This window comes from Lates calcarifer, linkage group LG7_2, assembly GCF_001640805.2.
Source record: "Lates calcarifer isolate ASB-BC8 linkage group LG7_2, TLL_Latcal_v3, whole genome shotgun sequence".
NCBI lineage: Eukaryota > Metazoa > Chordata > Actinopteri > Centropomidae > Lates > Lates calcarifer.
In genome coordinates, this window is record NC_066854.1 from 11785197 (window position 1) to 11812296 (window position 27100).

The following is a 27100-nucleotide window of genomic DNA, read 5'->3' on the forward strand; positions in this document are numbered from 1 at the left end:
CAGTCTCTCGCCACTAGGTGTCAGGCTTACATTGTGGTTGCTGAGAGACGCTGACTCCTTGCTGTCGAGTCTGTGGACGTTCTCCTGGAGCAGGCCAAACAGAGGGAGGTAAAGAGTGGCAAGTCTGGCCTGTTGGCTCTGGAATGACATACAGGAGGTGGTCATGAATCAAAAAGTTGTACCAATTCTGACAGAAGTCCGACTGGTAAGAAAAAAAAAAAAAAGGTACAGTTAAGGTGGTTGAGAGCGGTGGAACTCACTTTTGCAGCGTAGCGGTCATCAAATGTGTGTTTGATCATTAGCGCCTTGAGCACCTGGATAGCGATCTGACGGATCTCTCTGAACTCCTGAAGAGCCCCACCCACCTCCCTGAGCAGCAGCCCCACCAGGAAATGGTTTCGACAGAAGTCATCATTCAGAGAATAGTCCAGCTGGAGATCTGCAGCAGGCATCAATCAACAGAAATGACTCTCAAACTGACTATATGAAACAGCTGAACAGAACAGGATGCAGAGAACAAGCATGATATCAACTGCACTCCAGGTAGATGAAACTGTTTGTCTTTTGTTTTTTTGTTTTTTTTTACCTTGGAACCTTTGTATTCTGCCTTTTCCAAAGGGCATAGGCAGATTAAGAGGAACATAATGCTCATGGTTGCAAACAACCCGCAGGAACTCAAACTTGAACTCATACAAAGTCTGGTGGGCATACGAGAGAAATACATTTTAGGCAGGTTTACATGGCTTTAAGTTAGCTTTAATTTGATGTTGAGTAACTTAGATAAAACCATTAAAGAGGTAACAGGTAGCAGCAGAAGCTTTTAACCTTGGGGTCTCCAGGCACAAAGCAGTTCATGTAGTTGTTGATCTGCTTGAATACGAAGCCTCTGTCCATGAAGGTGAAGCAGCGCTGAGAGAGAAGGGAACAAATCCAGTAAATGACCACACATCAAAAATCTGCAAGCTCAATTTCCTTGAATTGAACTGAATCATTGTAATGAATTATGTTAATTAATACACATAAACAATCTGGAGTAGGGGTGACAGGAGTGCCAACCTTGATGAAAACTGCCAGGCTGTGGTTGGCATTACGAGCTGCGTCCAGGTTGTCCTTGTATTTCTGGGTGATGTGTGGCATCAGCATGTTGACCAGAGTCTCCACTGCGTGGTAGAACGATGCAGAAAAACGCTGGTTCCTTGAGAGCTGGGCAAGGGAAACAAAAAGACAAAGAGGAGATGGAAGATTTAGGCTTGGAGGTAAGGGGTTTAAGAAAAGAAGACTGAAGTGAGACTTACCTTGACCTTCCCACTCTCTATGAGATAATGAGCCATTGATTTCACCAGAGCTTCAAAGAAGTACCATGAGTGCTGCAACACAAATACAAAGTCAGTGCAAGGAAAAGTACATGGACTGCACTTATATAGCACTTTTCTTCTTACGTCGACCACTCAAAGCGCTTACACTAATCAATCACTCATTCACAATACATTCATACAGCATCTAACACACGCACACACTCACACACCAGTTATACAAAATAGCAGAAACTAGTCAGCTGAAAGCTAAAGCAAGAGTTATTTTAATTATTATTTTTCAAGCTTTATCTGTAAAAAAAAATAAATAAAATGATGAACTGACATCATGTAAAGCAAGCAGCAGCATATAATCATGATAAGGAAAACAGAAAAATATTATTGCCTTTTGTAGCTAGCTTAACAAAGTGGCAGTTATAATATTCTGTGCCGTCCGTTATTGAATGATGGAATTTATGTACTGTGGAGCAATGAGGCTAACTTTAAATGTTTTTTTCTATTAATGTAAGCACCACAACACATGTCTTATTCTTTTATTACTGCTATCTGTCTTTGTGTGGCACAATAGCTGTGAATGTGGAATACCTTTAGCAGCTTGTTGCTGGTTAGGAAATCAGTAGATGGCTTGAGTATGGCTGTCATCGCTTTAGCCAGCTCCTCATGAACTGTTTTTACATCAGTGGAGGAATAAGGCTCTGGCTTAAACACAAACTGAGAGTAAAGAGAGAGGAAAAACTTAGATTATAGCATCTTAATTTACACAGAAACACAGTGGCATATAACAGATGTCTGGATATCGTCTAAGTATAATGAAAAAAGGACTGCACCTTGACATAAGATCTCAGGTAATGCTCAAGTCCCTCTTCATGGCACTGTGCTACAACATGAACCATCACCCTGAAGAGGAAGAAAGTGTAAGAGATAATAACTTTAAAATATAAAAGAATAAGAAAGGAGGATGTGAGGCTTTCAAACCAAATATAGACATAACCTATTAACTTTAAGCCACCAACACCTCATTTACACACTGCCTACAGAGCTTCAAAGACTAATCACACACACAGCTGAGATATATAACACATATGGAGTGTGAGCCATAGGTGACTGTCTAATGAGAAAAATGATTCAGGCTATTAAAGAAACACAGATGAGAACCAGATAAAAGTGCCGGTATTATAATTTTCTACAGATGAAGTTTGTTAAAATAAACCAAAAATACTGCTGTACCACATAGTTTTCTGCTGCTGGAAACTAGGCCTTTCATACGTGTGTGTGTGTGTGTGTGTGTGTGTGTGGCTTGCCTGGTCACGTTAACAGCCACGTCCTCATGTGTGGTTCTGGTTAGGACACAGAACAGCTGGTTGAGGATGGTGGGCAGAAAGTTGACCATCACATGACCCTCCATTGCATGGAGACTCTAGCAGGAGGAAAAGAGGAAGTAGAGAAGGAAAAAAATACTGAATGAAAGTACACTGTGGTTTGTCACATTCCCTTGAATGTCAGGTTGAAAAGATTGTATTTGACGGGGCATGATCAAAAGGGTGTGCTCCATTTTCCTTAGGCCGCTGGAAATAAATAGAGCTCTGCATACCTTCAGGTATTTAACAAGCTCCCCCTCTGATGCTTGTTCTGACATCTCCATGCTTTGACAGTGGTGAAAGAAGTTGTGCAAGTGTTGGTCCTAAAGAAAACAGACGATTCTAATTCATGTTTCACTTTTATTTGCATTTTGAGATTAATGGACAGAATTAAATGGAAAGAATGTAAACATACCTGAGTGTAAACTGTGGAAACAAGATGAGTTGAGAGTTTGAAGAGGGGTTTTCCTCCATCTACCCATTTGATCTCTGAGCCAGAGTGGCTGAATAAGAACAGCAATAAGATCAATAGAAAAGCAGCATGTATAAAATACCAGTGTATATACAACATGATATAATAAATCAGTGACAGCTGAACAATAATATGTTAAATATTTAAATTATTTTCAACATCCAATTTTGATGGTGATTTGTCACGTGGCTGGAGTATACTATAAGATACACACAATAAGGCTTTTAAAAACAGAATTCTCTTGGAAAAAAAAGCATAAATTTGCACTTTTTTCCCTCCTGGCTCTGCGTCAGAATTGACAAGTGCTGTGCTTGTTAAAAAAACACCTTAAAGCTCTCAATGTTCTTTGACATCTAAAATTCCAGTAAATTTGAAAGAACTTTGGTTCACAAGAGATCTGGTTCAAAGTGTGTTAGCGCTGTAGAGTGAAACAGAAAACAGTAAGAGCTGCAATCAGATATTCTCTGTAACTTTGTTCCCAGAGGATCCTGGGAGCTCAGTGGATTATGGGTTCACAGCACTCTCATGACCTCAGGTGCATATCAGTGCATGTCCAGTGTTAATATTAATCATCTCTTGTTCACCTTAGTGACACCATCCTGTGAGCTCAGGTACCCGGCGGGTAGATTGGCAGCCACAGTCAGCTGCTGTTCGTTCATTATGACTCTGCCGTCTCTCAGCAGAGGCAGCCAGGCTGAACCCACTGTGGGTGAGGAGGAGGCACAGTCAGTCACTTGTTTGTAAGGCAGTGGTAATAGGGTGGTTGATGCATGAGTATGAACATCAGAATTTGAATGCTCACTGTGTAAAGTATGTCTGTAACAAGCAGTTTTTGCCCATATTATGCACAGCAGCTATTTCCATTAACTAGTTATTTAGTATTTTGTGACATAAAACCCCTGCTCCTGTTTTCATTCCACAGCGACTGAAAGCTCCTACCTGGAGTCTCCACTTGGTCTTTCTTCTTGCTGTTGCTATCACAGCTAACGTGATAGAAGGTGAAGAGAAGGTGATGCTTCTCATGCAGCTGGGTTGGCAGCTCTATCTTTATCTGAAGGTGAGAAAAACACAGATTTCTGGGGTTGGTTCCCTAATACAGAGGGCGCTTTATTCAGGAAAATGAAAGTGAAAAACACCTGCAGAGCATTTCCAGTGAGGATACCACGAAGAGTTGAACTGAGCTCAAACAACCTGAGAAGAGGTGAGAGGCACCTCCCTACTTCAAAACACGCTGCTTTAAAAAACTATTCTGGCGCTGAGTCTCTCCAATACTAATCAGATGTAGATAAGAATATGACAATATTCACTGTACTAATAACACTGATTAGAAATAGTATGAACATAGACATCACCTCATCATAGAACTCAGGGTTCTGCTGGTGGTGCAGGATGGCTGCATACGCCTGCTTTGTGAATAGAGGACCTCCTGGACGACCATAGATGCACTGCGGTGGATGTAGAATGCAGAGCAATCAAACATGAGTCAAAGATGAATGGAATATTTCTTAAATATGGTCATCACAATGTGTGTGTGTTTGATGAATAAGATTCAGGTTGTCGGTGTGAGACTGGACAAGGTCACTGGGCTTCATGCAAGAACCACCCATACTGATAAATGCGGTCTTAAGTGGCTTCTCGTACTTGACATTTTCTCTTAGGCACAAATATAATACCCTGTGGTCCAGACCTGCCATATGAGTCATGAACCAACAGACTGCCCTTCTTCACAACAAGGTAAAACACTAATTTGACCTTAAAATGATGGTTACTTAATCTGAATTTAGAGTTAAATATGACACAAAAATTTATTTGATTTAAAAATATCTTAATCTTCTTTTTAGATTTTAGTTTTTTTATTAGCACATTTCTTCACAGCATCTCATAAATTGAAGTAGATGTTGAAAAAGTCTCTCACTCTGACAGCTGCCTCAGGGTCTTTATACAGGTCATTGTCTAGCATCATCCTATGTTGCACCTGACAATGTAACATCATCTACTGCATACTGTAATATTCTCCAGTCTAATACCTCAATGATTGCTGTGAATTAACCTTTGCAACAAGCTAAGTGGAACAGGCAGCGTTTTATGGCCATTTTTGGGGTGATGATTACACTATCAAATCTCAGCACATGTGCACCTCATCATGAACGGGTGATATTCATCAGTCTGAAAGGTTCTGAAAGTTTGTATGGTTAAGAGAGTTGGCGAATCCAACTTGGAAAGCTCTTAGAAACAAGCTTCACAGAAAAAAGCTGGAGAATTTTAGGACAAGAATATGAAAATGTTCTTGCATGAGGGCCATTGTTTTGAAAGTCAGAAGTAAGTAAGTCCTGATTTAATCCAAGACCAATAAATCCCATGTCAGGATCAACGTGTCCCAAATCAAGTTCCAAGTCAAAACCAGCAAGTCTGAACCTAGACCAGAGAGTCCCAAAACAAGACCAATGCGTGCCAAATCAAGTCAAGATTAACAAGTCCCCGGTCAAGACCAACAGGTCCCAAGTTAAGTCCCATGTAAAGACCGCCAAGTCAAATCCTAAGTCAAGACCAACAAATCCCAAGTCAAAAATCAGCAAGTCAGAGATAAGTCCAAAATCAAGGCAAGGGTAAAGGCCAAGTCCCAAGTCAAAACCAACTAGTTCCAAGAATTGTTCTGTTTCCAAGACTTCAGAGTCTGACTCAAGTCTGTCTCAAGTCCAAGTCATGTGACTCGAGTCAACACCTCTGTTGGTCTGAATTTTATCATTTTAACTTTTTCTTCAGCAGTGTGCAAACGACTGAAATGAAACTGTGTTCACCATTTTCTACATGATCTGTTAATGCACCTTCAGTGGCTGGGCTTCATCCTCATCAGAATCCTTGAATTCAATGCAAACAGCAATATTCCTCGCCTGAACAGGGGAGACAAAAGTGAAAAAGAGGCAGATTATAATGGAAAAGAAAGAACTAATTCCATGACATCGTTGCTGGCCTAAAACCAATTTCATGCCAGACAGTTTCAGTACTGTGCCTCTCTTTGCCCATTTCAGATGTCCATTAGTTTTAATAAAGGGAGGGAAAATATTTCAGGCAAAGGATTTCCAGCTCTCATTTAAAATAAAAGAAGGCAGAGAGACAGATGGGGGAGAGAAGGCAGGTTTGACTCCTATATGGAGCTGACCTAGTGAAAATAACATCCCACTATTAATGTATTAATCAGAAGCTGCTGCTATGCGCAAGGATAATTCTATCCAGCTCTGCTGTTTGGCTGAACAAGCTTGAGGCGGTTGCCAGTTGTACCATAGGCTAAACAGGAGCACAAAATGATGATGATCAGAGAATGCGTGCCAAACAAAAGCATTACTCTTAAAAAAGGTCATATGTTTTGAAATAATATTTTATGTAGCATGCGAAAGATAAAATATTGATCGTGCAGATCATGTAACTTCCACTAGAAAAGCTCAAAATGAATGATATAATCTCTGTTGGTGTTACATTACATTAATTGCTATGTATTGCTATGCATCCTTACTCTACATACCTTAGCAAAGGATTTTTGCCCATCATACTTGAGGTGTTTTGGGTAGACATAGAGGTGGTTTTTATAGATGGTGAATGGTTGGGAGCACTTAGCAATGCAGGGCACAAACTCCTCCACCTCCAGAAGAGCGCTGCCTGGCCCGTTGCCTTCAAAGTTCCTCACGGGGATGTAGGAGGAAGTGACACAGTCTGCACACAGGAAATGAGAGGGGTTACAGGGTTCAAGTTTAAGGTCTTATGATTATTTATAGATGGTTCAGAGTGATTTTGTAAATATTTAGAAGGATTTACTGGTTACATCCGGAGCTACACTGTCAATAGTTACATCTAAGTTCCCTAGGAGAACAGGTAGTTTGGCCATTTTCTCTGGTCTGCTGGGAAAACAGAGACAGAAACAGCAATTAAAAATGGATCAAAACAAGTTGCAGTGATATCTTAAAAAGAGAGAAAAGAGAAAATGGGAAAAAACTGGACTTTCTGAAGTCAGTTAGCAGTTTGAACATGTCCTCATCTGACAGCTTGCTGCTGTCCTGTCTGTAAAGAGCTGAGAAGCGAGCACTTTTGTCCAAAGTTCCTGATGCATCTTTGAACACAGGCCTGCAGAGACAAAAGAAAAGTGTTGAATTTACTGGAGAAAGAATATTTCAGTTCTACTCCAGCAGTTTCAAGATTTGTTCCCCCAAACAGGCTGTCTTTCTTTTGACAGTTTTCATTCAGTTAGCAGTATACACAGTGTATTAAATTTTCATCACTATGTGGTATCATGACACAAGTGATTAAGTCCTCTTGATTGCTATAAAAATCACCACAGATACCAACAGTCTCCATTTATTGGCACAACAGCAGCTGCTGGTGGAAGCCTCTACATTCCATCTCAAAACCAAACTGGGTTTTGGCATATGTGGATATTTAAATCTTGAATTAGCAACTACAAGAATGCATGGTTTTAACATAATCAATATTAAGTTAATACATCTCACAAACTACTGTATAATGAGGTACTGCAGTGTAGCCGGACTAGATGACTAATTGATGAGTTCATTCTCTGTTGTTCTGGAATGGGATTAAGTTTTTTTTTTTTTCCTTTATTTTATGTCCTGGACCTTTTCTAAATTCTGAGCAGTTGCCTGGCAACCAGCAGAAACTCGGGGAGGTTCCAGGTCCCAGTCAGGAAACTATTTAACATCCAGACATTACAGTGGGATTAATCTTCTCATCTAACTCCCAAAGTAAATGAGCATATTCCCCAAAATGTCAAATTATTCCTTCAGAGCTTGTCGACACAAAGAATGAAGACTACAGAAATACTCTGTGGGTTTTCATACCTTGCAGACCAAGCAAAAGGCATCCTGTACTGCCCCAGTCTGCTGCAGGCTGTCTTAGCATTCTTCAGTACCTTTTGAGCCATCTACACAAGAAAACAAGAGATCATGTGAGATGACTTGTTATTTACAGCCACATCTTCATCATCTCTGCAAGTACATACCTTTGCAGAGTCTGAGCTCTTCATATAGGGTTCAGTGCAGTGAGTAATCCCCCCCTGCAGGACCTTCTCAATCCTGGCCACTAAGAAGATCTCTGGATGGGGACACGTGACTGAGAACACCCCCTGCCTGGGGTACTGGAGTGCCCCCTCTGGGAGCCCACTGGCCATCCTGTGACCACCCAACAGTCCATCACCTCTGCTGCCATTAATTTGCAAGTCCTGCCCGCTACCAGAGCCTGCTGTCATTTGTCGCACCAAAGGGTGGTTGAGATCCACATGGAAGTCAGCGGAGATCTTTCTACTGTTCTGGACGTCAAAGAGGGACAGGACCACATAGAAAGGCTCCACCTTTGATGAGAGAAGGGAAGTAGGGAAAATATTTTTGCAATGGGAGATGAGAGACAAACAGAGAGAGCTGAGGGAAGAAAATGTAACTGTTTAAACTATACTGATCCTTCCTGATGCACTTCTCATTTTCCACTGAGTGGAAATGTACCGACACTGTAATTCATCCTCCCATTCACTCTTTCCACTATGCATGTCCATTACACCAACCCATTTGTGACTGAGTATGTGTGAGTGTAGCAGAGCTAATAGCTGTGGTTTCCCAGCTGAGTGTAGAGGAGGACTCCTTCTGAAGAGACAGAGACGCTGGAGAGTGACGGCAGGAAACCAGCCTCAGACTGGTGCTAATGCATGGTGGGAGGCCTAGGCTGGTTGCCATGGTAGCAACCATTCCCCCTTTGCCAACAACACCAGTTTTGGCGGGTGTCAGCCAAGTGGGCCATCTGAACTGTCTGTGATCTTCTTAACTGATTTAGACCTCGCCCCCGTTTGCTAAGAGACATTTCCCAGAATTATGCTGGAAACATGCTCCAATAATTGTAAATATATGTGCATCCAACTGACATGCCCTTATCTGTCAACCTTGATAGAAACTCATAAATAAGAATACATACATAAGCACAATCTATTTGAATGGTGGGTTTTCTGTGAAACATACATTGGTTGTTGGTCCCTCTTCATTCTCTGCAACACAGCCCTGCAGGTTGAAAGACAGGTCATTACAGCTGACCAGGACTCTCTTCCCAAACTTCTCTTCAAACTGACGCACGTCTGGTTCAATGCCAGAAAAGTCCAGTTTCTGTGGAAACAGGAGATGTTGAAATTGATGAATGACAGGAACAAAACTGACTGTGCTACTGGTGAGAATTCAAACAACACTCATACAAAATGCACAAGTTTGCAGTCAGGTATTATCTTCATCACCTGTGTGTAAGCATCCAGAGTGAACAGTTTCAGGCGAGCTTCACTTCTCATTTTGGACTCAATATCTCTGGCAGTCTGTTAAAAACAAAGCAGAGAATGTGGTTCAGCATCACTGTATCTCATATAATTCAAAAAAAGAAGCGGGATGAAATTGATTGTACAGTCAGCAAATGAACGTATGCTGACTGTATAAGATATGAACAGTGTACATATTCAGTGTGGTCAGTGTACAAAACAACATTAATGAAAATCAAAATATGCCAGGTGTCAGACTTACATCCATTAAAATACTATGAGCATGACAAATGCTTCATTGCTGAGGGATGCTACTGTATCATGTGTTATTAGGACTGTATTCATTTCCTGATTTTGACAAACTTTGTTATACTTAGTACCTTTCTATCTTTAAAGCTACATTAGGTTACTTTTGGCCACTTGGGGGCAGTATAACAAGCTGTAAACACTACACATTATCACCTTTAAAGTTGTAGTAGTTTACAGTGAGTTAATCAGAGCTTTTTCTCTGAAAACAGTTGCCTGCGTTCGCCAAAATTGGTGCTGATGAGAGCAGTGAGACTGAACCAAAACATAAAAACTGCTGTCTGTAAACCAAAACAATAAGCTCAAAGATATGAAAAAATATTCTGTAGAGCTGAGAGGAAATGCAGTGTTCGGTGATACTTCTCTTGGGTTTGTCACCTCAAGTGGCCCCTTTCATATTACACATAGTAACTTCCTCCACTGTTAATGTAAAATATTGATTAGAGCAGCATTAAGTCTCTATGTTCACTTTTTAAATACAGCAACTCCACCACTACATTAAGTGTTTGTTTTCAGACGGCCACGTTCCACTGCCGGACTCCTGTTTAGTACTGGTGGCCTCATCTGGCCTCTACATTTGGAGACCATACACAGTATACCAGATGTTTGCTTGGTTAGCACCAACAAGGAAATGTGGGGACCTGGTTTCAGAAAATACAACTGTTGAGCTATTCTGCTCCAGTTATAGTTCACACTGTTTCCAAATGAAGTCATCTGGACATCCAAAGCACCTCATCAGCATCCGGACAAACTAATCCATGTAGAATAGGTGTGGCTTTAAAACAGGTGCTGAGCATTGTTTTAACATGTTACTGTAGATGGAAAAAACAGGCTACCTGAAAGCTGTCTTGAAAACTTCCGGAGGAGAGGTCTGTTTTTCCGTGCTCCTCATCTGTTAGAGAGATCAACATGCGCTCTGTTAGCTGAGGCAATTATATAAAAACATAATGATGTGCTGGTTTCTCCTTCTCTATGAAAAGTGAAGGAGAATTAAGAGAGAGAACTACTGATACTGAAGTTGTTTATCAAGCATGAGCGATTTCTATCAGGAAACATCCTAGTGAAGAGATAAATTATTCCATGGGGAACAGACAAATTGAAGAGTGCAGCAGCCATCAAAAGACATGGAGACAAACAGATGAAAACAAAGACAAACACCATAAGGCAGGCAAATAAATACATGCAAAAATAATTGAGCTGCTAAGACAGACAACACAAATGTCAAAGACATGAAAAGAACAATGCACAAACACACACCATCGTGCAGCTCTCCATTCCTCTTCTCCTGCATGGCCTGTTCAAAGCTGCTGTGGAGAATCTTGTTGAGGGTGCTGATCCACTCTTCCATCTCTGCTTCACTGTCTGCAGCCAGAAGGAATGTGCTCTTATCCTGCATCTTGAGCTCAAAGGCAAACCGACGCACTTTGCTGTTCTAAAAGAACACAAATACAAAGATTGATTACACTTAGTCCATTTTGAAGTACCTTTAGAAGCCAACTTTCTTCAGGAACAGTTTACAGAATGCACACTTTTAGTTTTATATATTCACGTTGTATTGTATGGTTTCAAAGGCCTTGGTGTGTGAGGTTCCTTACCTGAACAACCCCCATGCACGAGTCAAGGAAGATGGTTCCTTTGGGTTCTTTGGAGGTGTTTTCATCTTTGTAGAAGTTGAGGTTGTAAGAGCCATCTCCAAGCTGAGCCAGATGAAAGTACCTTCTCTTGAAGGACTAGAGGATGAAAATAGAGAATGTTATCATCTCAAATTGTTTCTTTCTCTCACCATGAAAAGGAGATAGGGCATGGGAGAGCTCAAGGGTGAAATAAAAAATATGTCAAGTTATGAGCTCACATAAGCAAAGGTTAATTCAATTTCCTTATGTGCAAAGGGAGAAAGACTAATGATGAAATAAGCTGCCACTGCTTACTTACTGTCAACTTAATCTGTAAGAGGCCAGCTAGCTTGTTGCTTGCTTAATCAAGCATTTCATTAAGTGTGAAATTACTGGTCCTGTCCACTGATAGTGTTTTGTTCAGACAACTTAAACCTTTTAAGTAGTCAAACATAGAAAATTAAGTTGAGCCAACACAGCTGTTTAGTTATATTGTGAAGAGCTGTTAACTTCCAGTTGTATTCACTCTCAAATACTGTACTGAAGCACATGTATGAGGTTTATGCACTTTATTTGGGTGTTTCTGTTTAATGCTACTGCATACTTCTACTCCATCATATTGCTACAGTTTGCCACTCTAACTTTTACTCAAGCAGTAGTTTTGAGATCTTTTTCCACCAGTGGCTTTTATTATACTTTTCCACAGTGAATCAGTGGATCATGGTTTGAAATCTGTGGTTAAAACACACTGAAGAATGTGAGGAGTGGTTTAGGTGGACACCTATCTCCATTATGATACCTGTTTCAGTTTTGATCAGAGAGAAGATCGTGTGATTCAGCAACTTACCTCAAATTAGTAAAAAAAAGAAGTGTGCTAATAAGCTCTCAATGTTTCCTAACAACTTGATTTGATGAGTTAACACAATATCACAACTTAGGATTTTAAGTTATACTGTTTTTGAGCAAAAGACTGTCTTGGTTTGCTGTCACAACTGAAATGTTGACATTTTTAAGTCTGGACAATTTGCAATTCTTATTTATGTCAAAGAATTTATTACCACACTGGCTAAAAATGTCAGCAGTCAGCATTAGATGTGAAAGGGGATTGTGAAAGGCTATGTTGCTTTTAGTGGCTACAGCAGAGAAGAATGAGGGAGGGTTGGGGCATGTAATCACAAGTTTAAGTTTCACTCTTCTGCACTCACCCGCATAGTAACACTGATTGCGCTGTTCATGTTGCCTTTGTACAACCAGCCATGTTTTGACACTCCTCCCTTCTGAGAGCCCAGGGAGGCTGTGTCCTGCAGGAGGAAAAGCAGAGGGCACACATTATTGCAAAGGTTCAGTCTTTTAATGAACAAAATCACATAGAAAGATGAAGGAACATTCATATCTAGAGTATATACTGGACCAAACATATACACACTCCCACACATGCATTCATTTACACATCTTGCTTTAAGCTTAAAAATCTGCTGACTGCCTCCAGGATCAGTGGGAGGAGAGGCCTGCATTGACTCTCTGTTCAGTCCTGAGAAGAATCTGCTTCATTAAGATCAACTCTGCACTTTTATAATCTCAGGGGATTTTAGCCATGACAGTGTGCCCATTAAAGGTCACTGGCCTTAAGTTAAATCAATACCCAAAGTGAGGTAATTATTGAGAAGGGTGCCTTTAAAAAACTACAAACATCATGAAGATGTTGGCTATTCTGGGAAATGGTGAAGGCCTAGACCACTGAAGAAAACAGGCTGCCTTATAAAAAGAGAAGAGAAAGCTTTGGATTAGTGGACTCACCTCATCTTTTTCCACATCTTCATCCACCTCAAATAGGTGAGCTGCCAGTTTCTCAGGTCTTAATACCTTACTGAGAGGGAAGGAGGAAGATAGCTTTTTTTTTTTGTAGGTCACATCACCAAAATAAATACATGGAGGTTAAGAAGTCAAACCCTACTCTGCTTGCTTGCTGACAGGAATACACTGTGACTGCAACACATGGTATTCACAGCTGACTCTACTTTAGATTTTTAAAATCAAATCATAACCTCTATTTTTTGGGTACAAGAAAGCCTGGTTGGAAATTCCTGGTCTAGAACATGTCCTTTAATAATATAAGGACAAGTGCAATATGATTGAATTTTGTGATTAGGCCAATGAGAGGTGCACTCAAATAATCATTTCTGTATGTCATGAAAGTATGTAGAGGGATTTCTGCATCTAGATAGATTTGGACACACTGATCTGATTTCTGATCTGATTTGAAAGGCAGATTTGACAGCATTCTTGATATATGGCTAAAAGATAAGAGAGGGGTTAAAACCCATAAATCAAGGTCTTGACTGTGTGGATCTATGAAATAATCTTGTATGTTTCAGAATGTAAAACATGCAAAATGCAAATGGTTTTTCAAGGCTACGCGAGAATGCCCCTAGCTTTACAGCATTTTGCCAGGAAATATGGCAGCTGCTTCTCTCATGTACAGCTCAAATCCCAGACGGACAGCTTGCCCTTTGACTTTTACAAGACCTAGCTCTCTCTGGGGAGCTGCTAGCATAAACAGAGTCGAGGCCAAGGCCGGGGCTTGTCTAGTTTTTATTCTACAATGTTTTAAACATGACACACAACATCTGTAAAGCACATTCCTGTCCTTAAGGAAAGTGACTCGACCTAGGACACATGATGCATTGTGGGATTTCCTTCACGTTTTAATTATATCAGTCAACAGCAGTCTCAGAATAGCCCTGCTTATCCTCGGTAGAAAAACATAGGAAGTCTGCTATTGTTGTTGTGGATGAGCCTGGAGCTTCCAAGACACAGATATCCGTGTTTCTAGGGTTCTTGCTAAAACATCCACTGGGTTGTAAACAAAGGGGAGAATAACTGAACACAGTAAGATTTACAATGTGCCTTGAAGTGCAGCACAGTGTGCTATGCAGTGGACAAAACAGACTATGAGCTGGAGAGCACATGCATTCATAAATATAAAGCTTTAGAGAAAACACAAACTGTACAAATCAGTGTGATTTAAACAGCAAGATGGCATTTTGCTTTGTAAATTAGTGGAACAGACGGAGGTGTAAATCTGTTCTATTTACTGATTTCAACACTAAGAGGCAACAAGTGATAGATTTTAGATTTTTGTTACACTTCCTTACAAAAGCTAACAGGTTTTTTTTTTCAAGAGCTAACACAGTTAAATAATAATCTCATTCATTTCTTTAAAGGGAGTTTTCAGCCACGAACATGTATCTAGGGATTGCAGTTTAGGTTTGTCTACCTCTTTGTTCCAGATTGAAAAGTCTCAGCAACTAATGGATGGATAGCCATGACATTTTTTACAAACATTCAAGGTGCCCAGCGGATGACTTGGGGTCTTTGGTGATCCCTTTTCATTTTTTTTTCAGTGTGTAAATGTTGGGAGAAATGTATAAGTAGTCCACTTCCATTCACACCTCAAAACACCTGTCAATACAACTGAAGCACACACATGCACATTTCCCGTGTGCTACAGGCACTTACTTTGGGAGCTGGCGGAAGTCTCCAGAATACTCCTCATACTTGTAATTGACCACGTGCCAGTCAGACTTGTAGGTTTTGATACACTGCAGAGACAGAAATCAAGTAAGGGGTGAAGAGTCATTTCAACAAGAGCAAATTAAGTCATGTACTTAGTTACATTGTCCAGACATAGACAGGCTAAGGTTTCTAAAATGACCTCGGAAAAGTAGTTATGTATCTGATTTCCATCCAAAAACTATTTTCATAAGTAGGAATTTTCTTGGATGGACTTTGGACTTGGATGAGACTTTAAGCCTTGAAAGAGTTCTAGCAGAAGCAACTTTAGCAGCCTTACCAACACTTCTAATGATCTTGGCACAAATCCAGCACATGAGAAACATCAGACCAAAAAAATACCTGACTTCACTGATGTTTTAAATGAGAACACTGAGTCTAAGAAACTCTGACTTCAATCCCATTCAGGCAGGATTAATATTATTTAGTTGAACTATTTGCACACTTGTCAGAGCACTGGGTGCTGGTATGGTTCACATAGCTGTCAACTGGAAATAATGGCCTTACTCAGTAAAACTTGCCCTTTTGCTACGATAGCCCTCTTAGTATTGTTTTTAGTATTTGTATTATTTACTAAATACAGTTGCAAACTACTCACCTGTATGAAGCGAAGCAAAGAGAGCAAAGAGAAGTTATTTCACAAAATATAAGCTAGATAAACTTTTGAAAATCTGGCAAAGATAATTTACTTAATCTATACAGGGTATCTGAGTCTTTATCATAATAATTATTAGTTTAAATGGTCATCTTAAGAGTGACTTCATCATCAAGTCATAACTTGATATGTTTTTGTTCTTGGGCCTTGATAACTGTGCTCTCTCTGAAAATAGTGATAAAAATATGTCTCCAAAGACAAAAAGAGAGGAACTGCAAAGTGTGATCTGCAAAGTGTTAAATACTTATAGATCCCCTACACATAAAAATCAGTTCAGCAGTACAACAATAGACAAGCAAAGACAGAATCAACTGGAACATGAAATTATACCACCCTAGTCTTACTCTGGTAAAATTTGTATTTACTCCCTTTATTATATGTGTGGACTGATGTGAATATGCAGAGCATCTCTCTGACCCAGACTTAAATTACTAGAGGACCACCAAGTTTGCTGAAACACATGGGAAAACTGGGGCTGTAATTATTGGTAGAGTGGGAAGAAAAATCACATACATAATACTGGAGTCACCCAGACTCCCCTGGAGAAATAAATTGTCGAAATTGGGCTTTCCTGTATAATTTTGCAATTCATATTCTATAACATCTAGTTATTAGTTTTCAAGTCAACATGGTTATGAGGGATTTTCTGGGGTAAAACTACTTGATTTCTTCCTTCAGAGAGGAGAGCAACATGTGACATAACTATAACAAACACCTCTAGTATCACTATGTGTTCATCAGTTCTACGAATTCATAAAACACGTGTTGAGTGAGGCAAGGGGTTACTAAAAGGTGGAAAAATAAATTCTTAAACAGAACATCACATCTGTATATGGACATTTGGCTGCTCCAGATGTAGTTATGATGTAAGTCCTGGCTGCAGCCATGGGGGACTATCCCCTATCAGGCTCTATCAGGCCGCACCCCAACTAGCCCCTGCACACAGCTCCTCTGAAACAACATGACGTGAACTGCCAAAGAACGCTGGGCTCCATCTGTGACCAATACACCGCGCTGTCAGGAAACATGTGAGGGTGGAGAACGCTAATGGAAGTTCATTTAAAGGCTAAGAGCAACATTTTTGACATGCACTGTATCAGTTTTCCCTTGTCTCTAATTCATGTGAGAGGTCGAGAAACATTTTTCTTTATTCACTAGCTGAAATCTAATCAGCTCTGCTTTATCAATACACTACAAATAAATCATAATGAATCTTTGGCTGTATTCATTGCTGGACTTTTGAGCTCCAGTATCTGACTGGTCTTCAGGGTGTGAGAGTCAGTTGCATTCTGTGAATAGAGCCAAAGCACCTGTGCCTCCAAACAGAAGAATAGAGCAGGCCTTCAGTCATAACAGAGATACTTGGCCAAGGTTGGTGGATAAAGAATGGATAAAGCAGGCTTATGTCAGGTATGTATTAGTTTTACCTCTTGGACAAACAGCGAGTGAGCTTCTTTCTCAGCAGTCTCTGGCACGGTGGAGAACTGAGTCCTGCCCTGGCGCTGCAGGGTAGAGATCTGAGGAGAGAGATGGAAAGCAGGCATGAAAAACAGACTGATGGAAGACACTGGCTTAGTAGATTCGCCCTGCTAGTGTTTTTATACATCAGGGCATATTCACTCACACAGTGGACCCATCTCCTATAGACAGGAGAGTTTTATCAATCCTCTTATTCAACTTTTAGAAAACAAATGGCTTATTTCCTGGGAATGGTGCAATGTATGAGTGCTCCTACAACATTAAGGGCTCTCAAAATTGCTTATTGCCATCTATTGGTAAAAACCCTCACAGTGTGGTCCAAACAACTTACAGAGGATCACAGGTTTGATTTTCTCACTGTAATCAGTGTGCTAGTTGTAGTAAGTGTTTTGCTGACTAACATTTTCCTCTCAATTTCAAATTTGAGGATAATAATCTTTTTGTATAATATTTATTAGGAACGTCTGGAACAGGAAGCAAACAAAATCTAAGACTCAAAAAGACTGCAGTGATGAACCATGGGAGGAGCCTTGCCTCCAGATTGGAACAACCTAACAGCATATCTACAGAAAGCGTTTCAGACACATCTTTCTCATGCTTCTGACAGAGCAGACCCACTTCACCCACTTCTTTTTTAATTGACCCAGCTGTCTACACAGACTCATGTTTTACTTGAGCTACACGCCTGTAAACATGTCCTGAAGCGTATATTTACACTTCAAGTCTATTTCCCTAAGTTTTACAGGTGTAAGAACAATTCCAATACGTAAGTGTCCTGCTCAATACTGTGCTTGAACTCATGTTGTTCAGGCACAGACTGAGCACTGGAGCTGCTTCTGCTGCTGCTCTGCTAACGTGCTGCCCATGCTAAATTTTCTGTGTAGACACATGTTTTTAATTTTATCTTTAAATGTTTATGGGTGTGTTGTTTTACAGAACATGTGTAAGAACAGTACGTTTCAAGTTCAAGTGTAACTGGCAAGATATGCTTTGTTCATGTGTTAAATTGGCTATATCAGCAACCAAATCTAGTTTTTTTGTGTGCATACAGTTGCTAAAAACACCTGTCTCCAACTCTGTCAAGTATGTGTGTAACTCAGTGAACTTTAAGAAGTGCCCTTCAGTGGCCCAAAGCAATTTCAAACATCACTTACAGAGCAGACGTTCATAGCAATAAATTGCATGAAATGTCATCAGACACATGATTATTATAACTCTGAAGCAGTTCTAAAACAGTGATTCAAACATCACTGCCTTTTCATGTGAAATAACACCACAAGTCTCACAGCTCTGGTGCCAGACATAACATCACTGGTCTCCCAAAATGCTATTGCTTCAAACAAACTTGAAATTCTAATATATGTGTAAATAGAGATGAAAGAAGATTCTTTTGTTCATTTGAGTTGCTCATAGAATAAAGCAATCAATGCTGCAGTCAATCTTCCGCAGCCTATCCTTATTCCAGTCCTAATTCTTTCCCCTGCCAGCCTTATTAGACAGATAGAGCCAAAGAGGGGAGAGTGAGGATCTATAGTCAGGGAGTAAAAGGCACCTCGGGGCTTCAAGATTGTTGGGCTGGCACACACAGCTATTGGACGCTGCAGCCACCATTGCTCCCACTTAGCGCTCTGCTTTTCTACTCAACCCACAAAGATGAGTGGGACTCAGTGGCACAATGACCTAGTTTTGTCATATATCTCCCATTTCTTACACTGGCAAATATATACAGTTATTGAATCTCTGCCCTCATTTGTCCAGATCACTCTTACAATAAGACATGTCAGTAGCCCACACTGAGCTCAGTTTATTCAGTCCTATATAATCTGTGTGCAGGTCAAATAAAGTTCTTTCAAGTACTATAAATCACAAGCACTGATGATATGTTAAAACATCTGAAGCAGGGAGAAAATTTGGTCATTCAGGCCAGTAAAGCAGTGGTTTGGCTACAAAAGACTTGAGTCGCTTGGAAAAATGTAACTGACATTTCATGCTTTTGTTGTAGCTGTATTAAAGAAAAAAACACTTTGCTAAGAGTCAACATTTTGGGAAATATGCTTATTTGCTTTTTTATCTGTTCAATATGTATGACACTGAGCAGCAGGTGTTTAGCTTAGCTTTGAATAAAGACAGGAAGCATGAAGAAACAGCTCGTCTGTCTCAGTTCAAGGGTTAAAAAATAACTTGTTTAATTTGTGTCATCTTTATGTTTAAGAGAGAAATAGGAGATAAAAGTTAGATAAGACTCATAACTATGCACTAAATATGAAGCGGAGATGACTGGCCTAGGTTAGCATAAAGACTGGATGTAGATGTAGTATTTTTTTTAAGTTTGGACAGAGTCAAGCTAGCTGTTTCCCCCTGCTTCCAGCCTTTATGCAAGTCTAAATAAGTGGTTTCCTGGCTCTGGCTTCATGCAGTATTTAGCATTCAGACATGATAGCAATATTGATCTTCTCATCAAACTCTATGCAAGAAAGAGAATATTTAAAATGTCACGCTATTGCTTTAACTTTAACATTATGTTAACAGGGTAAGATAAAACTGCAGGGGCTAAGTTTCCCTGTGATCCATGACCATTAAAAACTCAAGGGTGATTAGATGATGGTAGAATTTTCATTCATGGGTGAATGACCAATTATACCCCACTATAACACAGTATGACACTTCAAAGGCACTTCAGTTGCAGTAGCATCTAAGTTTTAGAGCCTAATTCTCAGTCTGCATTTCTACCGATTCACTCAAAACAAACCATTCAAACACATGGCCTGTCCATTTGACCAGTCACTCATGGGAGACTTTGACCAAAGTGTATAGCTGTCAAAAAACTGTGAGCAGGAACTGCTGGCTGCCAATTAACAGCATTCCTTTCACAGTCATTAAACTGGAGCTTTGATGGCCTCCGCTGGGCCAGAGGAGCCTGTTCCCAGCGGCAGTGACGCTGCGGGGCAGTCAGGGTGATGCCAGGCAGGAATTGAATTTTCTAACATGGAGATATCTGGGCAGAGTAGTTAGGGACAGGAGGAGAGAGATATGTCTTCTGAAGTGATCTTTCCACTTTTGAAAGATGAAAGTGAACTGCAGAGTGACTGTTTTATGTGTCCATATGTATGGTAACGTGTGCAGCTTCAAGAATTTGAAGACTTTGGATGACCAAAAGAATCATTTGATTCTAACCTGACAACAATAGCCTGCTTTCAATTAAAATCATGAGCATGGCTGGTCATGAGCTAAATTAAAACTGCACTTTATCTTAACTGCATCATCCATCCAAGGATATTTCCCATACACTACTCTGCATGAATGTGCGTGTAGGGAAAGTTAATCCATAACTCAACACTTCACCTCGTTTTACCTCCCTCCACCGTGCTCTATTGTGCATGCCCCATTACAGTGTGCACGTATCCATATGTTTGTGAATCTGTGCAGCACGTGCACACGCAAGACCTACATTTCTGGCTGACTCCCCCCTTCTCTTCTCTAAGCCCAGTGATGTAAAACATATGGCAGGTTAGACAGATGGACAGAGTGGGTCAGACCAGACACACACGCACATACACACAGTCACACACACACACACACTGTAACACTGGGCAGTTACTAATGGGTGTGCACTGTAGACAGCCTTGTAATGAAAACCACTCATCATCTACTGATTGTGAAACAGTCTGAAAACAGTCTGTAGGTTGTAGATTTCCCACCACATACTCTGTGGTTGCTATGAACTTCAATTCACAAGCATGTCTATTTTATTCTCTTGTTTTGTTGAGTTCATTTTACTGTAATGTTATTGTCTGTATGAGACCAACCAAATCATACTGAGAAAGTTAAGGTTTTACACAACTTAAATACAGAGTTCCATTTTTATAAAAGGCTCAGGAAAAGAGCTAGGCACTGTAGTTTTAAGAAAATGTTACTCAGAAAGGAGAAAAAGGTTCATTTGCTGGAGACTATTTTCAACAGCAACATTTATGGATACTATGGATACATAGACAGAACATTTACTTTTAATGGAATTTTGTAAAAGAAAAATGTTGAATATTACTTATCCTTTAAAGTTTGACTCCTGGTGATTTATTTATTTTTTAGATGACTTTGAGAATTAAGGAATGACAAATATTTGAGCATGAGCCTCCTTGTGTTTTCTCTTTCTCTCTCAAACTGGGAGTAGACCATGCTGAGATCCATGCTCAGCACTACGGTGATGTAATGTTGGTACAGTCTTGGAGTTCCTTTGAACTCAAGCACCAGACCCATGGAGCATGTAAATGTTTATAAGACAGTGAGCCAATGATTACATGCAGTACATGTAGAAGTCAAATTTATGGGCAGTTTCACACATGGCTTTCCCAGATAATATCATAATTTACCTGTATGCTTGCTATCAGCTGTGCTAAACTGGACCTGATTTCCTTAAAAGACACTTGTCAAGTGTAAGACTCCTAAAAGATTATCACAGTGTGCCCATGAACTGCACTGGGTTGCAGCAGCTGTCACTAAGTTTGTGTGAAGTTGTTTGCAAGGTTCTTAGTTTTTTAGTTTTAATTCATCAAATTGGGTTGCAGCATTAAAACTTAAGAATTATCCTCGCTAGTAAAGGCTTTAGCAAAATGCTACAGTTATCGCTTTCTTAGCTTTCTTAGGAGCTGTTGTTGTTGGTCTGTGTCTTCTAGGTCTGCTAACACCTTAGCCATATCAACGTAAAAGCTTATAATGTCAGTGTTGCGTTTGCAGCTTGCTTCTACTGCCACAAAGTGGAAAAAAAATAAATAAATAATGCAGCATTTTGTTGTGGTGAAATTGACATTTCAATGTGGATGGAAAACTCTGAAAATATTATTGTGAGTCATATAATTTTCTACAGTTTGACTGTGGTTTTAAACTTGTGTGCTAGTGTGGATAAAGCCTTAATCAACACCAGATTCAAGAGCACTGTTCTGCCACTGACCTATGAGAGGGGGGAAAACTAAACAAAAATTTACCTACAGTGCTAAATAACTCTCTCTATCTCTTACCTGGAAGTCATCAGTGGGGAACTGCAGCATGTCCCGCAGAACATCACTGATGATCTGGGTCTTCCTCTGTAGAAGCACATTCTCGTAGTCCAAAGGCTCAATGATCTTCGGCTTGACCTAAATAAGGATATGACAGTATCAGTCCTAATGTTGGGCAATTTATAACAAAACTGGAGTTAACGTCTGTGTAAAGCAGTAATACTAATTGCATTCTGAGTTAGTCCCATCACAGAAACATGTGCTGACGCTGGGGGCGTGTCCGCGGAAACCACGCCCACTCTAACGCTGCAGTACAGTGACCGTTAGCAGCCTGTTAGCACCACAACCTGTAAAACAGATACAAGTAGCCTTGGAGTTCTACAGACAGGGGGGGCACGGTCGGTTTAGCCCATATACAGTCTATGGTTTAGCCTCATTCATAAGTGACAGCGGAATTTCAATTATCGTCGATGAAAGTGTGAAACTGACCGGAGTGAAACGGTCTCTGCAGAGACGGCTGTTGGTGCTCCCCAGCTCTCCCTCCATTGTGGCTCTTCACTAAATTAATCCACCTCCTCTTAATTACTTTGAAAGTTTAAATAAGGACTACATAACTAGCTTGGAAAACCTTCAGGAGTGGAGCGCTAATGCTAACGCAACGCTGCTATTCATAACGGTTAGAGTGTTAGGGGCGGGGTTAGGCTGTGTGGTGGCTCCAAGTGCGTCATGGAGCCAGCATTTTAGACCCGCCCATAAAATCCTGAAAATGAAACTGATGGAAAACAGCTCCACAGTGCAGTAATACAGAGTTTACACATGTTTCCACATGTTTTCAGAAACTATTTTGTGACATAAATAATGTTTTTGTAGACATATCTCTGAATTTTCTTAACACAGACTTTAACTCCCACTTTTTCAATTATTTTTTACACATAACTGTACACATAATAAGGGTGTCATTGCATGGGTTGATACAGAGGGAAAACTGGGTGTTCATTTTGTCTGGACAAGTTGCCATTGTTCTTTCACAGAGTGACTGGCTGACATCTACAGCAGCAGGAACTGTCAGAGACAGAGATGAATGTGGGTTAAGAGAGAAGGAGACTCTGGATGGCGAGGGATGGATGAGTGAGAAGTCACTGTACCAGTCACTGGAAGCTCACATGGAAAACTGCACTAGACTTACAGTAAATAGTGGTACTGGTTTACTGGTTTTGATGTTGTGGCTGATCGGTGATAATGTTCTAGCAGAGAGAAGACATCAGCTCTAACATTCCACAGAAAAGACACAAGGGATCCCACCAGCATGTCCTCCGTCAGAAAGCCTGGCTGTGGTATAAAATAGATCCTCACATATGACATACATGTGTGGCTGGAGTAAATAGAGCTTTGATCTATTTAAAGTTGAACCAAGACAGACTTTAAGTTTTTAAATACTTCACAATCTGAGTTTCTATCACAAAGTACAGTCTGTTTGTGGGGGAAGTGTGTTCATTTTTGCACATCTTAATTTCTGGTATAAATAAAGACCTCATGCATAAAGTCATAAGTCAAGACTTAAGAACGAAGCCAGTCAAACTCTGTAATGTTAATTCTTGCCTCCATTCCATTTCCCTTATATAAACCATCATAGAATACAAGATCTATGAATAAAAATGGATGATTTCTGAGGATCTAAAGCAGGGTTGCAACAAAAGTTCTTGGTCAGTCTATGAAATGCCATACATACAGAGCGAAAAATGTCTGTAATTATGTGTTGCGTGCAAAGGTGCCTGAACCAACCTTTATCAGAGAAACAAAAAGTATTTAACCACACTACAGATTCACTCACTCTGCGAGACTGCAGTTTATACACTAAAGCAAATCTAATGTCAGCATGCACTGTCACAAATGCTTGTTCATGTGAGAATTTGGTCTCTTTGTAATATAAAGTATGACTAATCTGCACTATTTGAGATAACTTTTATTGTGATTTGGTGATATATAAAAAAACTGACTTGACTAACATTGCTCACAGTAACAGTGCTAACATGCTGATGCTTAGCATGTTTACCATTTTAGCCATCTTATTTTTGCTTGTTAGTGTGCTTACATTAGCGAATAAGCACAAAAACAAAGTCCAGCTAAGACTGATGGGGATGTTATTAGTATTAGCATTGGACAAACGAAAATGTTGACATGATGATGACACTGGAGAAAAAATCAGAAGATCGCCTGATTCACCTAGATGGTGACCCATGAATGTTTGTAGTACATTTCAATAGCAGTAATAGTTAGTTAATAGTTAGAACTGGACCAACTGACACTGCCATCAGCTAGAGCCAAAAGATGGATAAAGACTGGTATGAATATGATTATGTTGGTCGTACTGCAGAATTTACAAACAAACAACACTACATGGAAAACAAGGAAATCGTAAAATATGATAAATATTACTAAGACTTATTGCCTATCTCTCTGTATATTTCTAAGTTATTGCAGTCTTCTCGCTCGTATGTGGCCCCTAGGCGTGAATGCGATCCAGATTATTTGGATTAGCTTCCTGGTCCGGGTCCAATGAACACATAACAAACTGAGGCCAATTAAACAGACGTCTGACCATAGATTTACATTTTGATTCGTCCAACCAATCCTCCTGATGATGTAATGAAAAATATCCCTGCATATCTCTCAGCCCTTTGTACGTAAAAGATCATCTGATAAGTAGAAAATCGTCTGCTCTGATTTCCAACTGGACGACTGCCATTCAGACAGAAGATAACAACAAGCACCTGTGAACTGTATAAGTTGCCAGTAATTATCTCACATGAATACATTAGACAGAACTGAGCGAGGACCAAGATTATTGTGAAGACTGATGAAGGTGTGATTATTCTTACTGTCAGTTTAATAATACTGTTACATAACTAGGAAACTATGATTTATAATCTTGATTTGCTGGTCAACTTCAATGCGCATTTTGCAAAATATAATACAAATTGTGCAAAATAGCAAAGTAGCAAATGGTTCCAAATGCCAGTCTAACCATGGAAATATCTCTTTAAAAACTTTGCTTATAAAAATGCTAAAAGATAATATAGAGCGTTTACAGTGAACAGCCAGTGAACCTATAATCTTTGTCATTGTACCAACTCTGCTAGCCAACTTGTCAAAGTCCCAGAGTCTGAGCACAGGAGCAATCAATGAACAAAGGGAGCCACAAGTGCTCCATTTCCTAAAAAAAGATCAACATTGAACCCCCTGGAGAGGAGTACCCTGAAGCTGCTATTTCCCATTTCCGTCCAACCCTTTAAAAATTCTTCAAAGCTACTCTTGAAAGGGAATCTAAGAGATAAAAAGAGCTTGTTTAAACAATCAGAAACTCCCAAAGGAAAGAATGGATTTCAGAATTTCAGATTTGCTTCTATGTAAAAGATGGCACAGCACAGACTTACCGCTGCCACCTGTGACCCAGCCTCCACCTCTGCCTCAATCTCAGCCAGGCTCTTGTACTGCTGTGGAGACTCTATCACCATCTCCCTTTTGGGGGCTTTGCCTGCCCGGCCCTGCATAGTGGTCAGTCCTGTCTCTGTTTAGTCTAAAATCAGGTGAGAGACTCACTGCACACACACTGCCATGGCACAAAGTTGCCTGCAGTCTGTGAGGATTGTGAGAGCTTTGTCGACGTCCAGTGAGATTCCCTCTTTACTCAATCACAATAGCCCAGCCTCCCTCTCCCTCTCCAACTCTCATCAGAAGGGTAGGGCCCCTCCCACCCTCACAGCTGCTAGCAGCTGTGAGGGTGGGAGGGGATATGTGTGTGTTTGTATGTACAGTATGTGATTTGTGAAAGCAAGAGTGGAGGAGAAAATCGACCACTCCCCCATTAAAAACTTAGAGGAGGCCCAGAGGTCGTGTCGTCATCTGTCTGCTCCACCTGCCTTTTGTGTGTGAGTTGAAAACACGAAGTGTTGGAAAACAGAAAAAAGAGCACAAGGAGAAAAAGTTTTTGGAACAACTTAGGTTATAGTTTGTATTTGTATATACAGGGTGCCAGTAGAATACTTACTGAGTGCCTACAAGGGAAGAAATACAGGGAATAATGGGGCAACAAATTTGAGAAGGCAGATCTTATAAATAATTATTCACAATTATGCTATTACTAACTTTTTTAGTAATTACAGGGTACAAACAAGCTTGACTTATCATTAAACTTTTTGACGGTTATGATTAGGTAGTGCTTGGTTTAGTTCAGGGAAAGATTGTGGGGTTAAAACAGAAAAAAGTGCATGAGAGACAAACAGTTAACTGAAACCATAATCTGTCACTAACTAACCAAAATTCTTTAGTTGCTCACAGTAAAGCTGACCGCACATAGGAATATGAGGATGTGGTGGCTCATTGACCAGCCACAACATTAAAATCAATTATCGAATTTAATGTTGCGGGTGATCGATGACTATTGTTTTCTGTTTAATTGTGGTGGTTACTGTGTAATTATAGTGGGACAGTCTACATGTTACAGCTGACATGCTCACTGCTCTGGGAAAAGAGCTGAACAAGAAACTGTTTTGCTTTATTTTATAATCCTAAACTCTACAACTGCACTGTTATTACAACGACTAAGGGGTGAACAGTGAGCAGCTTTATTTTACAACCTGAATACTATAGTGTATAGTATCTACACTATACACTATAGTTAAGAATCATAGTGTTCTGTCACTAATAAGGAACACCCATTATCCAACTGTTGTTTGGTGAATTGATTAAAAGCTTGCCACAGCATTTCTTATACTGTATGTTGTCGGATGAACTTAAATTAAGTTTGCAAGTGAAAGTGTTTGTATTCACCACCTTAATGCTTAATTCTAATTCCGTGGTTGCCAGATGGATCTTACATAGAATCCCAAAACTGCATTACGGTTGAAATATCTAAAAATAACTGTTAGCAGCCACAGTAACAGTATTTAGACACTCAACCTGTGTTGATAAAGTTCTACTCCCCACTGATATTTTGCTCTGCTTTGAACTGTTCCTGTGCCGTATCCGCTGCAGCAGGCGCCCACAGCAGG

General features: G+C 40.1%; 1 protein-coding gene across 1 annotated transcript in view; it reads right to left on the bottom strand.

Moving 5' to 3' along the window:
* LOC108880220 (dedicator of cytokinesis protein 9) overlaps positions 1-25733 on the bottom strand; it is a 40233-nt gene extending 14500 nt beyond the window's left edge. Inside the window, exons 1-31 of the mRNA XM_051065981.1 lie at positions 25484-25733; positions 22071-22187; positions 17007-17096; positions 14871-14953; positions 13149-13218; positions 12557-12652; positions 11334-11468; positions 10996-11170; positions 10575-10630; positions 9418-9492; positions 9152-9292; positions 8149-8496; positions 7988-8070; positions 7137-7259; positions 6954-7036; positions 6664-6851; positions 5969-6034; positions 4496-4588; positions 4083-4194; positions 3728-3846; positions 3087-3173; positions 2905-2994; positions 2615-2730; positions 2141-2210; positions 1899-2024; positions 1296-1367; positions 1057-1203; positions 826-909; positions 587-698; positions 261-439; positions 31-138 (exon numbers count right to left, since the gene is read on the bottom strand). Of these exons, the coding sequence (XP_050921938.1) occupies positions 31-138; positions 261-439; positions 587-698; positions 826-909; positions 1057-1203; positions 1296-1367; positions 1899-2024; positions 2141-2210; positions 2615-2730; positions 2905-2994; positions 3087-3173; positions 3728-3846; positions 4083-4194; positions 4496-4588; positions 5969-6034; positions 6664-6851; positions 6954-7036; positions 7137-7259; positions 7988-8070; positions 8149-8496; positions 9152-9292; positions 9418-9492; positions 10575-10630; positions 10996-11170; positions 11334-11468; positions 12557-12652; positions 13149-13218; positions 14871-14953; positions 17007-17096; positions 22071-22187; positions 25484-25600 (3561 nt within the window). The 5' untranslated portion in view covers positions 25601-25733. The remainder of the gene's footprint in view (positions 1-30; positions 139-260; positions 440-586; positions 699-825; positions 910-1056; positions 1204-1295; positions 1368-1898; positions 2025-2140; positions 2211-2614; positions 2731-2904; positions 2995-3086; positions 3174-3727; positions 3847-4082; positions 4195-4495; positions 4589-5968; positions 6035-6663; positions 6852-6953; positions 7037-7136; positions 7260-7987; positions 8071-8148; positions 8497-9151; positions 9293-9417; positions 9493-10574; positions 10631-10995; positions 11171-11333; positions 11469-12556; positions 12653-13148; positions 13219-14870; positions 14954-17006; positions 17097-22070; positions 22188-25483) is intronic.
* Positions 25734-27100: the final 1367 nt, after the last annotated feature.